The sequence below is a fragment of the Myotis davidii genome, unplaced genomic scaffold (genome assembly GCF_000327345.1).
Source record: "Myotis davidii unplaced genomic scaffold, ASM32734v1 scaffold129, whole genome shotgun sequence".
Lineage (NCBI taxonomy): Eukaryota > Metazoa > Chordata > Mammalia > Chiroptera > Vespertilionidae > Myotis > Myotis davidii.
In genome coordinates this window covers 363271-377066 of record NW_006383019.1, presented here as the reverse complement: position 1 = coordinate 377066, position 13796 = coordinate 363271, and the positions used below count along the sequence as shown (strand labels likewise).

Genomic DNA, 13796 nt, shown 5'->3' with positions numbered 1-13796 from the left:
AGAACAACATATGACAGGTTTTCTGGAATGTTTGCTTCCCATTCATCTAGAACTCCATAGCCAGGTAAGTCTGTCCATAGACCCCATGGGAACTTCTGTCTCAGTTCTGGACAGTCCCTAAGGGACGAGGAGTGGACTCCTCTGAAATATTCTCAGTGAACACTTTGATGGCAGTAATACAGCTTTCTGATAAAATATTTTCTACACATACTCTTAGAAAGCTTGGCACACTGGTAATGAAGATTGCTTCCTTAAAGGCCAAGGTAAAACACAAATGTTCTGTGTCCCAATTTCAACTTGAACGATGTAACAAGCAAGAAGAGGTATGAGCAGAAAAAAGCATTAGAGTTGAGTCTGAACAGGCAAGAAGAGGAGGGAGTGGGGCCTGGGAGGACAGGCTGGAGCCCACACAGCAGGTGGGTCAGGAAAGACGGCTTAGCCGAGACTTTCCACCAACCTGCTGGCTGTGCCCATGGGACTCCTTCCCTTTGCAGAGCAGCTGCCCCGCTCCTGGCGCAGCATCACCGTGCATGTGCGGACGGCTCTAGAAAACCTAGACACTTGCGCACCTACCAAATTTATATTCACCCACAGTCAGTCTGATCTTTTCAAAAGTTCCTTCTAGCTATACTTGCTACTATAATTATGTAACTTAATGAAATAATCTTTAAATGAGAGAAAAGTGAAAAGAGTGGTTTCCCTGGAAACTAACTATTTTGGGAAGAATCAATACAGAAGATGAATCAAGTATGGACTAGACAATTTTAAAAGACCAGGAGAAAAATCTAGAAGCGTTCTGTATTTAGATTGATTTGAGTGACTAAATTCTAACCTCACTTGAAAAACCAAACCTGGAAATGTGTTTACATAAGAAAGACAATGGTAAGGTTTCATTAGTAGACCTGGCCTCAGATTAGGACACTGGTAAATGAATGTCTATGTTGTAAATTAAAATGTTTAAGCTATGCCTGTGCCATTTAAAAATAATTCTTCATACACATTAAGCCACTTTTTCAATCAGCTTAAACAAATGCCATCAGATAAAAGGACTTTTGATATACCTATTACTTTTAGTTCTTTAAGAGGTACTGTAATATTTTGTTTCCTGACTTAGATGCTGATAACATGGGGTTGGTACAGCTTGTGAAAATTCACTGAGCTGTAAACTAATGATATGTGCAACTGTCTGCATACTGTACTTTAATAAACAGAAAGTTTAAAAAGTCACACAGGTATATTATTTCTTTCCATAAATTAGCACTACCACTGTGCTTACCAGGATCCAGAGCCCTGTGAAACGGCATGGCTGGATCCAGGTGTGTGGGAAGATGGCTCCTATACACCTCTCCTGTGGTGCTGCCCCGATGATGGGGATCAAAAGGACTGTGGCTCACTACGGGGTCCACCCCAGGCACTGGAGACTTCGCTGGAATGCTTTCCCTCTGGGTAGGGGTCAGTGTCGATTTTCTTTCATGATTGATAGATTTGCTAGAAGAAAGCGTAACTGGAAAAAAGAGTCAACATCACAAATTCTTAAGAAAACTTGCTGAGTATGATATTTAACCCTTTCTCAACCAATCAAATACAGACTACAGTCATATAATTTTGATCTTCCCTGTCCACTAAACATGCAACATCCAATCTCGCAAAATATGTAAATGTGAAGAACTAGCAGAAGATTTTGAGGTTTGCAGTTTACAAAATGCCACATGTGGGTGCGCATGTACAGTGCGATTGAAACTTTATGGCCCATGCGCAGAAGTCTGTATTTTGTGGAAGAGCCACACTCAAGGGGCCAAAGAGCCGCATGTGGCTCACGAGCCGTGGTTTGCCGATCTGCAGTTTGCCGACCACTGGTCTAGGGAAAACCTCTATATACAGTATAGAGGTACTAGCCTTGGTTTCAGGCATCCACTGGGGGTTTTGGAACATATTCCTTGCAGGTAAGGGGGAACCACTGTACTATTTTTCTTTGCTCTGTACTTGCAAAAGACTTTCTCATTACCACACCAACCTCCATCACCCCCCTACTCTAGCTTCTTCTTGTAGAAATGTTATTCAGAGAGGTTAGAGGATCCCATAAATGCTTATTATATGCAAACACTTATTGGCCATCACCCTCAATTGTTTTAATAACATAGCAAAACACTGTGATAGGTGATTTATAAGAAATATATATGTGGTCTTCATGCGTAGTTCTTAATTCATAGCTCCCAAACCCTTCGAATTTCCTAAGTATTAGAGGGACAAAGTTGTCTTTTTAAAAAAATATATTTTACTGATTTTTTACAGAGAGGAAGGGAGAGAGACAGAGAGTTAGAAACATCGATCAGCTGCCTCCTGCACATCCCCCACTGGGGATGTGCCCGCAACCAAGGTACATGCCCCTGACCGGAATTGAACCTGGGACCCCTCAGTCCGCAGGCCGGTGCTCTATCCACTGAGCCAAACTGGTTTTGGCCAAAGGTGTCTTGTTATGTTATGAGGTGGTGACTTCAAAGCACCCAGGAGAAGGGGATGACGGGCAGGAGAACCAATCACGTGACTGGAGAGTTGGAACTTTCAGCCCTACTCCCTGACCTCCAGGGAGGCTGAAGGGTAAATCCAATTGTCAATGGCCAGTGATTTAATCAATCGTGCCTACAGAATAAAGCGTTCATAAAAAAGCTAAAGGACTGCCTTCAGAAAGCTTCCAGGTTGGTGGGCAATGGAGGTGCTGGGAGAGAGGCATGGAAGCGCCACACTCCTTATCACATACTTTGCCTATGCATCTCTTCCATTTGGTGGTCTGGTACCTAATGTTTCTCTGACTTCTGTGAGTTTTAGAAATTAACTGAGCCCAAGAAGGGGGCTGTGGGAACCTCTGATTTATTGTCAGTCAGTCAAAAGTACAGGTAACAATCTGGACTAGCGATTGGGAGGGTGTCCTTGGAACCTCCAGTCTGCAGCCAATTGATCAGAAGCAGAAGTGGGTGGGAAAGGAAGAAGAAGGGAAGGGGTCTTGTAGGCTGAACCCTCAGCCTGTGGAATCTGATGCTATCTCTGGTACACAGTGTTGGATCGGAGTTGAATTCTTGGGTACCCTGCTGATGTCTGAGAGTTGCTTGTTGGTGTGGAGACCCCCTCCACACACACACACACCATGTTGGAAACTGGGTCTCAGAATACCCAAAAAACACACACAGAAAATAAATTTTATCATTTTAGCCATTTTAAAGGGGCAGTTCAGGGGCATTAATATACTCACAACGTTATGCAACCATCGGCACCATCTAATTATTACTCTGATAATATCAACTTGACAATGATCAAACAAATCTGGTCACAACCAAGAAACATACTCTGGTTCATTACATTCCCTTCCAAGCCTCAACTTGCTCAAATATAAAGTGCATTTTCCCTCCTCAAGGCAATTCTTCTTCAAAACTACAGCCAAAAGGTTTTGGATTTACCACCCCACTCAAGCAAGCACTTCCCTCTCTCCTCCCTCCATGCTACTACCTACCACACCTCTCCCAACACCTAAAACACACTTCTTCACAACTCCCGCAGTGTCCAGCCCAGGACCTTCAGCCCTCACATGAGCCCTCAATTAATATGCACTTCAATACAATTTAAAATAAGTGGAAACACTTTTAAGAAGATTGTTTTAGGGGGCACCTGACAAAAATCAATGTACCCACCAATCACGAGAACAATAGTTCACATTTACTGAGTCCCTCAAACATGCCCAGCACTATTCTTCTAAAATTCTTTAAACATACAATCTAATTTTATCTATAAAACAATCCAGTGAGGCAGATCTTTATACTATGTTACCATTGGATGGATGAGGAAACACAGGCACAGAAAAAGTAACTTGTCCAAGTTCATGCAGTAAGAACAACCTTAGTTCAAACCTGAACAGTCTTGCTTCCCAGCCTGAACTTTCATCTACCATACTGATTGCTGCTGAAGAAACAACTGTCAAAACTGACTTCCAGAAAAATTAGGATTAGCTGGAGGGGGTGGAGAAGACACTGTTAAGACTATCCTTATTCTACAGCATTTTTGGACTCCATCACACTTTGCACTTGTGAAATATTGGGTATCTTACCCACAATTATGTCTACTTTTAATCTGGTAGCCCTCCATAGCCCTAACATCAAGCCCTAACACAATCTAAAGATCCTGTGACAACGTAAAGCTAACAATTTCACATTTACTACTAGCCAGATGTGAAAAAGCGCAATTAAAATGATCAGACAAGGACACAAGAATAGCATACCATCAGAAGTTCTATTCATCATGGGTGAGCCTCTGGACATGGTGTTCTGATAACTCACAGGTGTCCGCCGTGCACTGGAGTCGTCATAAATCCCCGGACTCATCTGTGCTTTGGGAGCTTCATGAAGTGTTGACCTAAGAACTGAGGTGCCAGAGCTTACCACGGATGTATGCCGGGAACGCACTTGCTCGCCCGCTTTCACATCCTCGTATTTTCCCCGTTCTATCACTTTTATGTTCTCTGGCACAATTTCCAGTGGAGGCATTCCACGAGTTAGTTTGCTAGATCCTGTGATTAAGGATTTGACATTGTGTTTGATGGCAGATTGACCTGAATTGTTGTCAAACTTTATTGGTGTACCCTAAAAGGAAAGAAACAAACATTACAGGTAGCCCAAAGCATCTGAATATTTTCCCATTTAAGGTCTATGTTTGGCTCATGGAAATTATAGTTTGCTATAGTAGTCTTTTTTCTTTTCAATTGCAGTTTACGTTCAATATTATTTTGTATTAGTTTCAGGTGTACAGCATAATGATTAGACAACCACATACCTTACAAAGTGGTCCCCTGATATTTCAAGTACCCACCTGGCACCACACATAAGTATTATAATATTGCTGCCTATATTCCATATGCTATGCTTTACATCCCTGTGACTATTTTGTAACTACCAATTTGTACTTTTTAATCCCTTCACTTTTCACCCAGTCACCCAACTCCCCTCCCCAGCTATTAACCCTGTTTCTTCTCTGTATCTGTAAGTTTGTTGTTTTGTTTGTTCCTTTATTTTATTTTTTAGATTCCACATATAAGTAAAATCATATGGTATTGGTCTGATTTATTTCACTTAGCATAATACCCTCTAGGTCCATCCATGCTGTTGCAAATGATAAGATTTCATTTTTTTAATGGCTAAGAAATATTCCATTGTATATATGTATGACTTTTTTTTTAAATTCTCATCCAAGGATCTGTTTTTATTGATTTTTAGAGAGGAAGGAAGAGAAAAAGAAAGAGAAAGATCAATGTGAAAGAAAAACATACTAAAACTTAGGTATGTGCCCTGATTGGGAATCAACCAACAACCTTTTGGAAAACAGGATGTTCCAAGTAACCGAGCCACCATTTATTAAAGGGCACTTGGGTTGCTTCATCTTGGCTATTGTATATAATATAGTTCAATGAATATAGGGGTGCACATATTCTTTCAAATTCGTGTTTAGGATTTAGTAATCTTTATTGTCTATGTGCATGTCTCGATCAAAAGCCCATGGATCCTAAGTTACATATTTTCCCACATTATACACAGCACACTATGAACACAATAAAAACTAATGATAAAGCATACATAAAACTTTCACGCTTACTTCCAAGAGACCTGACCTCAAAAGGACTACTTATTAAGTTGAACTTTTTTAAATGCTTCATAAATATTACCGTCTAAAGTGGAATGATTGGCAAAAAGAACCACAATCCAGTTACCTGAGAGATGGAACCCTCAATTATTGGCCTTGTGCTTTGGACCACTTCTGGAGTTTTCCGGCTTTCCTGAGTTAAAATATCTTGTCGTGGAATCTCGTGAATGGAACGCCCCATTTCTTTGATGGTGGTAATGCCATCATATGGTTTTCCTTTGGTAATGGCACCTTCAAATGCTCGTATGGGAGGACTCTCCCTTTTAATTTGTTTGGGATATTTAAGGCCATCTTCAAAGCTTTCAGTTGTTGATCTTGGTGTGCCTTCAAATAAGAATTCAAGAAACATACTTATTAAAACAATGCCCATGGTTGCATAAAAATGCCACTGAACTGTACACTTAATTGTTTAAATGGTAAATATTGTTACAATTTTACAATTAAAAAATATTAATGCCTTGTCATCTTGCAGTTTCTAATCAATTTTCTGTTTATAACAGATCTTTAAATATTCATCAGTCATTTTCAGGGTTGCAAAATTTCATACATCATTCATCACAATACAGACCAGAATGGTTATTACATAACCAAGATATCTCTACATTTAAAAAAAAGATTAAGTATCTAATATTTCAAAGGGGAAAATATCCTGAAAAACATGTTTCACATACTGCAAATTAATGTCAAACTAGTATGACAGTGAGGGAGTCACAACAAACAAGCAAAATGTTTACCCTGCATTATGGAACCAGAGAGCACAGTCCTTTCTTTGAGGTCAGAATGAGGGCTCCCCCTGGGCAATGCTCGGCATATCAGTCCTTCAAAACAAGACAGCAATTCAAGTATTAAACACAATGTGTATGTCAATCCACATGTACTTATACTGTCCTTAGAGTATATGTTTTTGATAAAAGCTCTATGGAGAAAGGGGTATCATTGTAAACTATGTATGGTGCCAGGTGGGCACTAGACTTATCTGGGGGATAACTTTGTAGATTATATAAATGTCAAAGTATTATGCTGCACATCTGAAACTAATATGACATTGACTATCAACTATATTGAAAAAAAGGGGGGGATATTTTAAATTTGTGAGCTATTCAGAAGCATGTCATGGAATAAAAGTTGGAAGTACCACTATTCCTTTTTAAATCTTTTCCTAATAGAAAGTGGGCACAAAAGACATCTATTAGAGGTCAAAAAGGAAAGAAAGGCACTTTCAAAGCTAAATCTAAAATCCTAATGCTTCTTTATCAAGGTGAGAGAAAATACAAAGGGAATGAAAATCATGTTAACTCTGAAATACATCTGTGAGAAAGAGAAAACATGAAAAATAGATAACTCGAAAGTATATAAAACATTAAATGAAACATGCAAATCAAAATTAAAGCATTATAAATAAGCTCTTAATAAGCTTCATGTTATATGTGTACAGGGTGGGGCAAAAATAGGTTTACAGTTGTTTATATGGAAAATAATGCAGTAATTAATAAATAATACGAGAATAAATTCTATTTCACATACAACTTTGTCCCACCTTGTATTGCTGATAAGTTGAGGGGTCCTTACCCTGTTTTTAGTATTTCATCCCGAGTAAAATTAAACAGTTGACACAGGTTAAGAGTTCAAGAAAGTGAGTCATTAAGAAAAAAAACCCAGCCCGGCCGTGGTTCCTCAGTGGTTGAGCATCAGCCTATGAATCAGGAGGTCACGGTTTGATTCCTGGTCAGGGCACATGCCCTGGTTGCGGGCCCCATCCCCAGTGTGGACCATGCAGGAGGCAGCAGATCAATGATTCTTTCCCATCACTGATGTTTCTTTCTCTCTCTCCCTCTCCCTTCATCTCTGAACTCAATAAAAATATATTTAAAACAAAACCAAACAATACTATCATTTACTGAATGCATATCATAAGATCAGCACAGGATGGATGCCTGTCTCTAACAATGGTAGGGTACAATCCCCTAACTGACAGAAGAGAAAAGAGGTTCAGAGAAGGGGAAGCTGGGATTCAAATACATGTCTTTGCTCTATCCATCACACCACTTTATCTGCCTCGCAATACAAAGTTCTCATGAATTTTACATTTTTAAATTCATTTATCTCAAACAGAAAAAAATCTACAAATTATATGAGAATTTTTATAGTCACCTACAATGTGACCAATTATGTTTAATTTTTACTTCCCTCCACTGTCATGTAGCACCTGATTTGTATGTCAATATGAATAGGAAGTTAATTTCATATTAATACAGCATCTATTTTATACAGTATACATATTAGTAATATACAACCTAACCCAAAAAATGCACATTTACTAGACCAAATTAAATGTATCTAAATGCTGTTCTGGAAACAAGATTTTACCCTCTAATGGTGCTGACACGGGAGACTCCCTCATTGACAACCCTTGCTTTATATTTCCTTCCACTGATTCATAGCTTCTTTTCAAACTGATTTCATGAGCTGTTCTTGGACTCCTTGTCCCTTCTCGGGCGTTCTTAATATCTGCAAAATATAGGAAAAAGAATTGCTCAGACAGAGCTCAAGGTCCATTGTACAGTAAGAAAGTTATTATAATTTCATAGTCTATCTTATAAATATAATAATATAAAAACTAGTCTTAACCAACAATATACATCTGTGCAAATGATATTTATAAAAATGTTTTTGGTCATTCAAATATATTTATTGAGTTCAGGATTACAGATAAGGTTAACAAATTAGGTCCCTTTGTCCATGAAACTTACTCAATAGTAGCAAATACAGATAAGTTACTAGGTAATTACTACAGAGTATAAGTAGTACTATGAAAGAGAAGTACAATGTGCTATGAGAATGCTGGAAGGGAAACCTAACACTTAAAGGTACAGGTAAGACTGACTGGAAAAAGTAATGTTTAAGCTGAGAACTGAATGACAAAAGTTGCTTAAGTCAAAAGTAAAGGGAGAGCCCTGGCTGGTGTGGTTCAGTGGTTGGAGTGTCAATCTGCACACAGAGCGTCTTGGGTTTCATTCCCGGTCAAGGGAACATACCTGGGTTGCAGGTTCCATCCCAGGCCCAGTCGGGGCGCACGCGGGAGGCAACCAATCGATGTGTCTCTCTCATATAGATGTTTCTCTCTTTCTATCTCTATCTCCTTCCCCCACTCCCTTCCTTCCATGCTCTAATAAAATAAAATAAAATCATTGGGGAAAATATCCTTGGGTGAGGATTAACAACAACAAAAGAGGTGGCACAGGCCAAGGGAACAATGAACACAAAATCCCGAGGGCAAGACAGAGTATGATACATTAAAAGAACTTAAATTCAGCCCTGGCTGGGTAGCTCAGTTGGTTAGAGCATCATCCAGATACACCAACGTTGGGGGTTCGATTTCTAATCAGGGCACATACAAGAAGCAACCAATGAATGCATAAATAAGTAGAACAACAAATCAATGTCTCTGTCTCTTCCCACTCCCTTCCTCTCTCTCTTTCTCTTAAAAAAAGGGGGGGGGGGACTTAAACTCAGTTAATGCCAATGTACAGAGTGAAGCTGGGAAGAAGAGTGCAGGGGGAGTAACTGCTAAGGGCCTAAGGCAGGGGTGGGCAAACTTTTTGACTCGAGGGCCACAATGGGTTCTTAAACTGGACCGGAGGGCCGGAACAAAAGCATGGATGGAGTGTTTGTGTGAACTAATATAAATTCAAAGTAAACATCATTACATAAAAGGGTATGGTCTTTTTTTTTTTTTTTTTAGTTTTATTCATTTCAAACAGGCCGGATCCGGCCCACGGGCTGTAGTTTGCCCACGGGTGGCCTAAGGGGAAAAGTGAGAAGGGAACCATCTGAAGAGATAAGCTGGAAGCAGATCATGGAAGGGTGATTAAGCCAAGGTAAGGGATTTATGATGACCTTAAAGGCAATGGAGAGTCCAGCAGGAAGTGACATGATGTACAGTTCTGACTATGGGTTAAAACTGAAGGCAGGGAGATCAATTAGGCAGCTACTTAGCCATCCAGATGACAGATGATGGTAACAGTGGGGAATAAAATGAAATAGACAGATTCCAGAGACTTTAGGGAAGAAAAGAGAAACAACTTTGTGACTGGTTGGTTGGATGTGGAAAGCTTTAAACGGAGGAGTCAAAGATCACGTTCAGATTTCTGTCTTAGACAAGGTACATTAACTTTCTTGCCCCAGAAACAAAATGTAAACCAATATATGCCAGAATGTTAAAGCAACAAAGGAGGAAGGAAATAAGAAAGTTACCATATACCTTGTGTCAAGCACTGTGTGCTCACATACTTTATTTCTTTATATTTGAAGAAAAAGGTAAAGCATGACTAGTGACCACTCAGGTCACAAAAACAATTGCAAATGAGAACTCAAATCTAGCTCATCACCTGGCTTTTATAAAAAGAACTGAGTCATTCTTACAAAATCATAACACTGGGAAAATATACCTTAAGAATACATCTAAAGAATTATTTTCTTATAGACATTAAAATAGTTATATTTAAGGAGAATTTAAATTCAATATTCTTCCAGGATCATCAGACTATCATCTACTCCCTAATGCTTAACTCATAAAATAGGAATCTCTTTAAAATAAATGTGGTTCTATTAAAGATAACAAAGAGCCTATTCCTAGGCTAAATCAACAAATTAGAGTTGACGTTAGCTACACTTATGTGACACTTACTATGAGGTTTGCACTGTTCATCACTTTTCATTGACTGTCTCAGTTAATTTTTCATAAACATTTCATGAGAAGGTACTATTATCAACCCCTTTTACACAGAGGAAACTTGTGCTCAGGGAAGCGAAACTGACTTCACTAAAGCAAGTATGTGGAGCATCAGAGGCCATGTTTTTAGTCACATGTTGTAGTATTGGCTTCATTGTATAGACATAATACTTACTATCATAAGATAAGATGTGTCCACTTTTGCCTTCATAAATAACATGGCCTTTGGATGCAGCTTCCTCTCTGCCTTTCTCAGGACTGGTCTCTTCAGTTATTCTAGAAATGGGCCCCTTCACCAAAGCCTCAGTTGATATGCCAGCCTGGGACAGAGCTGGGGTACCCTGCCATCAAATCAAACACAAGTACCAGAAAAGTCACTCAAGTTTAGTGGAAAGCAAGATACCTAAAATTTAATCTACCACACTGAGAGTCAAACCAACCCATATTTCCAAAGAAGAAAAAATGAGCACATGAGAGAAAATCAGACATTAAGTTTTTATAAACATAAAAAAATACTATATATCTTTATCCTTGAACACTGACACAAAAAAACCTCTTAAAATGTTGATAAATATGAGTGAACCAGCTTTCTTCAACAGTGTGAAGTTAAACCTTTATAAAGGCACTTAACTGGAGAAAGAAAAAAACTGTGTTAAAGCCTAAAATCATGCAAAATTTATTAAGTTTCTTCAAAATTTCTAATAAAAATAAGATAACAATAATAATAAAATAAAGTAAAAATAATAAAAATAAGATAATAAATTAAGTTGTAACTTTCAGAATACCACAACCTTCTCTTATAATGTGGTAAGAGGAATAAAGAACTTTCAATTCCCAAACTTCTGCTGGGTTAGACCCCTAGTCATCAGTAAGAGAAAAGGAAGAAAAATTCAGATGTCTCCATTTTGTGATATGGATTCAGTTTAGGTCTTATCATCTTTTGGGTTGCCTATGACCATGGTTTTTTTTTACCTTTCCTTTGAACAATAAACCCTTCCTCCTAGGAAAATCATTCATGAAATCTAATATGTAAAGTACTTGGCACAAGTGAAATGCTTGGGATGAAATGGAAGTGGAAGGGCCAGGCCTAGTTCACTCACACATTTTGAGTTCTCAAAATTCTAGACAGCACAATTTGAAATGACATGCTTACATCAGGAAGAATAATGAGACCAATACATTTCCTCATTTAGCCATTAAGTGAGCTCAGTAGCAAACATCTGGAAGTTCTTCATACCTACTTTGAAAGTGCCCATGTCAGACTGATTTAAAAATAAACAGATAAAGCCTAGCCTCATTTGATATAGTTCATTCTGTCTTCCTACCCACAGTTTGGATACTAGAGTGAAAATGAAGAAAAAAAATAATATGCATAGGCCATTTACTTTTCTTCTGTTTATATTAAAATATTTGCTTATTCTACAAACTAATTTCAGGGGAACATATATTTTGGTCAAATGTGAAAGGAGAGATCTGAATTGTATGCATCTTTCTAGATTACTATATGCTATCTCCTATAAACCAGCGGTTGCCAACCTTTCGGACTTCACGGACCACCAGTGGTCCAGAGACCACTGGCTGGTGACCACTGCTATAAACCATGTCTTAAGGAGGAATCACTGGGAGATCTTATTAAATGGAGTATCTGATTCAATAGGTCTAAAGTGGGGACTGAAAATTCTGCATAATTTAACAAGCTCCTAGGTGATGCTGATGCTCTGGGACACAAACCATACTTGGTCAGCAAGGTCCAAGAGCATGTGTCTCAAATGGGCATGCAGCAGAATCACCGGAGGGCTGAAAAACCCAGTTTGGCCCTAACCGGTTTGGCTCAGCGGATAGAACATCAGCCTGCGGACTCAAGGGTCCCAGGTTTGATTCCGGTCAAGGGCATGTACCTTGGTTGCGGGCATAAACCCAGTAGGGGGTGTGCAGGAGGCAGCTGATCGATGTTTCTCTCTCATCGATGTTTCTAACTCTATCCCTCTCCCTTTCTCTCTGTAAAAAATGAATAAAATATATTTTAAACAAAAACAAAAACAAACAAACAAACAAACAAACAAAACCAGTTTGCTGGGTCTCCTCCCCATGGGTGAGATTTCAGTACATCTGGGGTGGGGCCTCATTTATATGTCCAACAATTTCTCAGGAGACACTGATGCTGCTGATCTAGGGACCACACTTTAACAACCACTGTCCTAGGAAACAGGAACAAAGGACAAGGAGGAGGAATAGAACAGAAAACCTGTGACAGGTACAATGTGCAAAATACAGAACTCTGTTTATAATAATTTCCCAACATAGAATTTTCCATTCCCAGATTTATATTAATAAAGAGGCTAAGGAGTAAGAAAAATAAAAAAATAAATGAAAAAAGAGGCTAAGGAGTGTTTTACATTTCAAACTAAAATTAACATTTAAGTGAGGAAAATACTTTTTAGTACTCAAAATTGGCAATTTATTTAGCCGAAAATTAGAAGAAGATACTTGATTTTTGGTGCTTTTGTCAATGCCATCCATATTTCCTACTTTAGCATTAGATTCTAGCAAGGCAGCTTACATAGTAAGATTACAAACCTTTCAAATGAACCACAGCTTATAGTCAAAATAATCATATTAATGACTTTATGCAGACAGTTTATGGATCTGGGATTTATCATCACTGAAACCCAGTCCCAATACCCAGAACAATGAACAAGTTAATCACAAAGCTATATAGCTAGACAGCCAAAGCTCTTGAGACTTTTCCTCTAGTGTTCTCAGCATTTTAGGAATGATCGTAACTAACCTGAGTGATAGAGCCCCGTAGTGATGGGATGCTTTCCACGGAAATTTTGCTTGTTGGAGTACCCCGGGTGATACTTCCTTCTTGAGTGGCTCCTGTGGTACCTGAATAACAACAAAATCATTGGCAAATTATATCCTCTACAGCAAAGAAAACACACAAACATCACCCCATACTTGGGAGAGGGATAAGAGAAGGAAATAGCAGCACACAAAAAATTTTTTGTTTTCTTGAAATGTACTTTTAAAGTAATATTGCACTTATTACAAAGGACTGCTGAAATATTGAATTTCAAAGTTCTTAAGTCATTCTTATATGGAAAGAAAACTTAAAGTTAGTATTTAAAGGCTTTAACTTAAAAACCCACCATTAAAACATATCAATTACTTACTTTAATAAATTAATTGGGGACAAAAGTTTAATATTTCTGCCGAACAGCATATTTTTACCTCTGACCACTCCTTCATGTTGTGCCCTGACCAATAAACCCTCAGGTTGTGAGTTTTGGCTTCGGGGAGAAAATTCTTCCTGCTTGATATAGGGCACAGTAGCTATGGACCAAAGCAAAAGAAAAATGTAGAGATCAACTGCTAAGTC

General features: G+C 38.6%; 1 protein-coding gene across 3 annotated transcripts in view; it reads right to left on the bottom strand.

Moving 5' to 3' along the window:
* The window catches only part of NCOR1 (nuclear receptor corepressor 1), a 242871-nt gene that overhangs the window by 31929 nt on the left and 197146 nt on the right, over positions 1-13796 (bottom strand). For all 3 annotated transcript variants that reach the window (XM_015558355.1, XM_015558356.1, XM_015558357.1), the window contains exons 25-32: positions 13649-13750; positions 13203-13303; positions 10590-10755; positions 8050-8190; positions 6417-6500; positions 5750-6006; positions 4268-4628; positions 1277-1504 (exon numbers count right to left, since the gene is read on the bottom strand). In XM_015558355.1, coding sequence (XP_015413841.1) covers positions 1277-1504; positions 4268-4628; positions 5750-6006; positions 6417-6500; positions 8050-8190; positions 10590-10755; positions 13203-13303; positions 13649-13750 — 1440 coding nt within the window. The remainder of the gene's footprint in view (positions 1-1276; positions 1505-4267; positions 4629-5749; positions 6007-6416; positions 6501-8049; positions 8191-10589; positions 10756-13202; positions 13304-13648; positions 13751-13796) is intronic.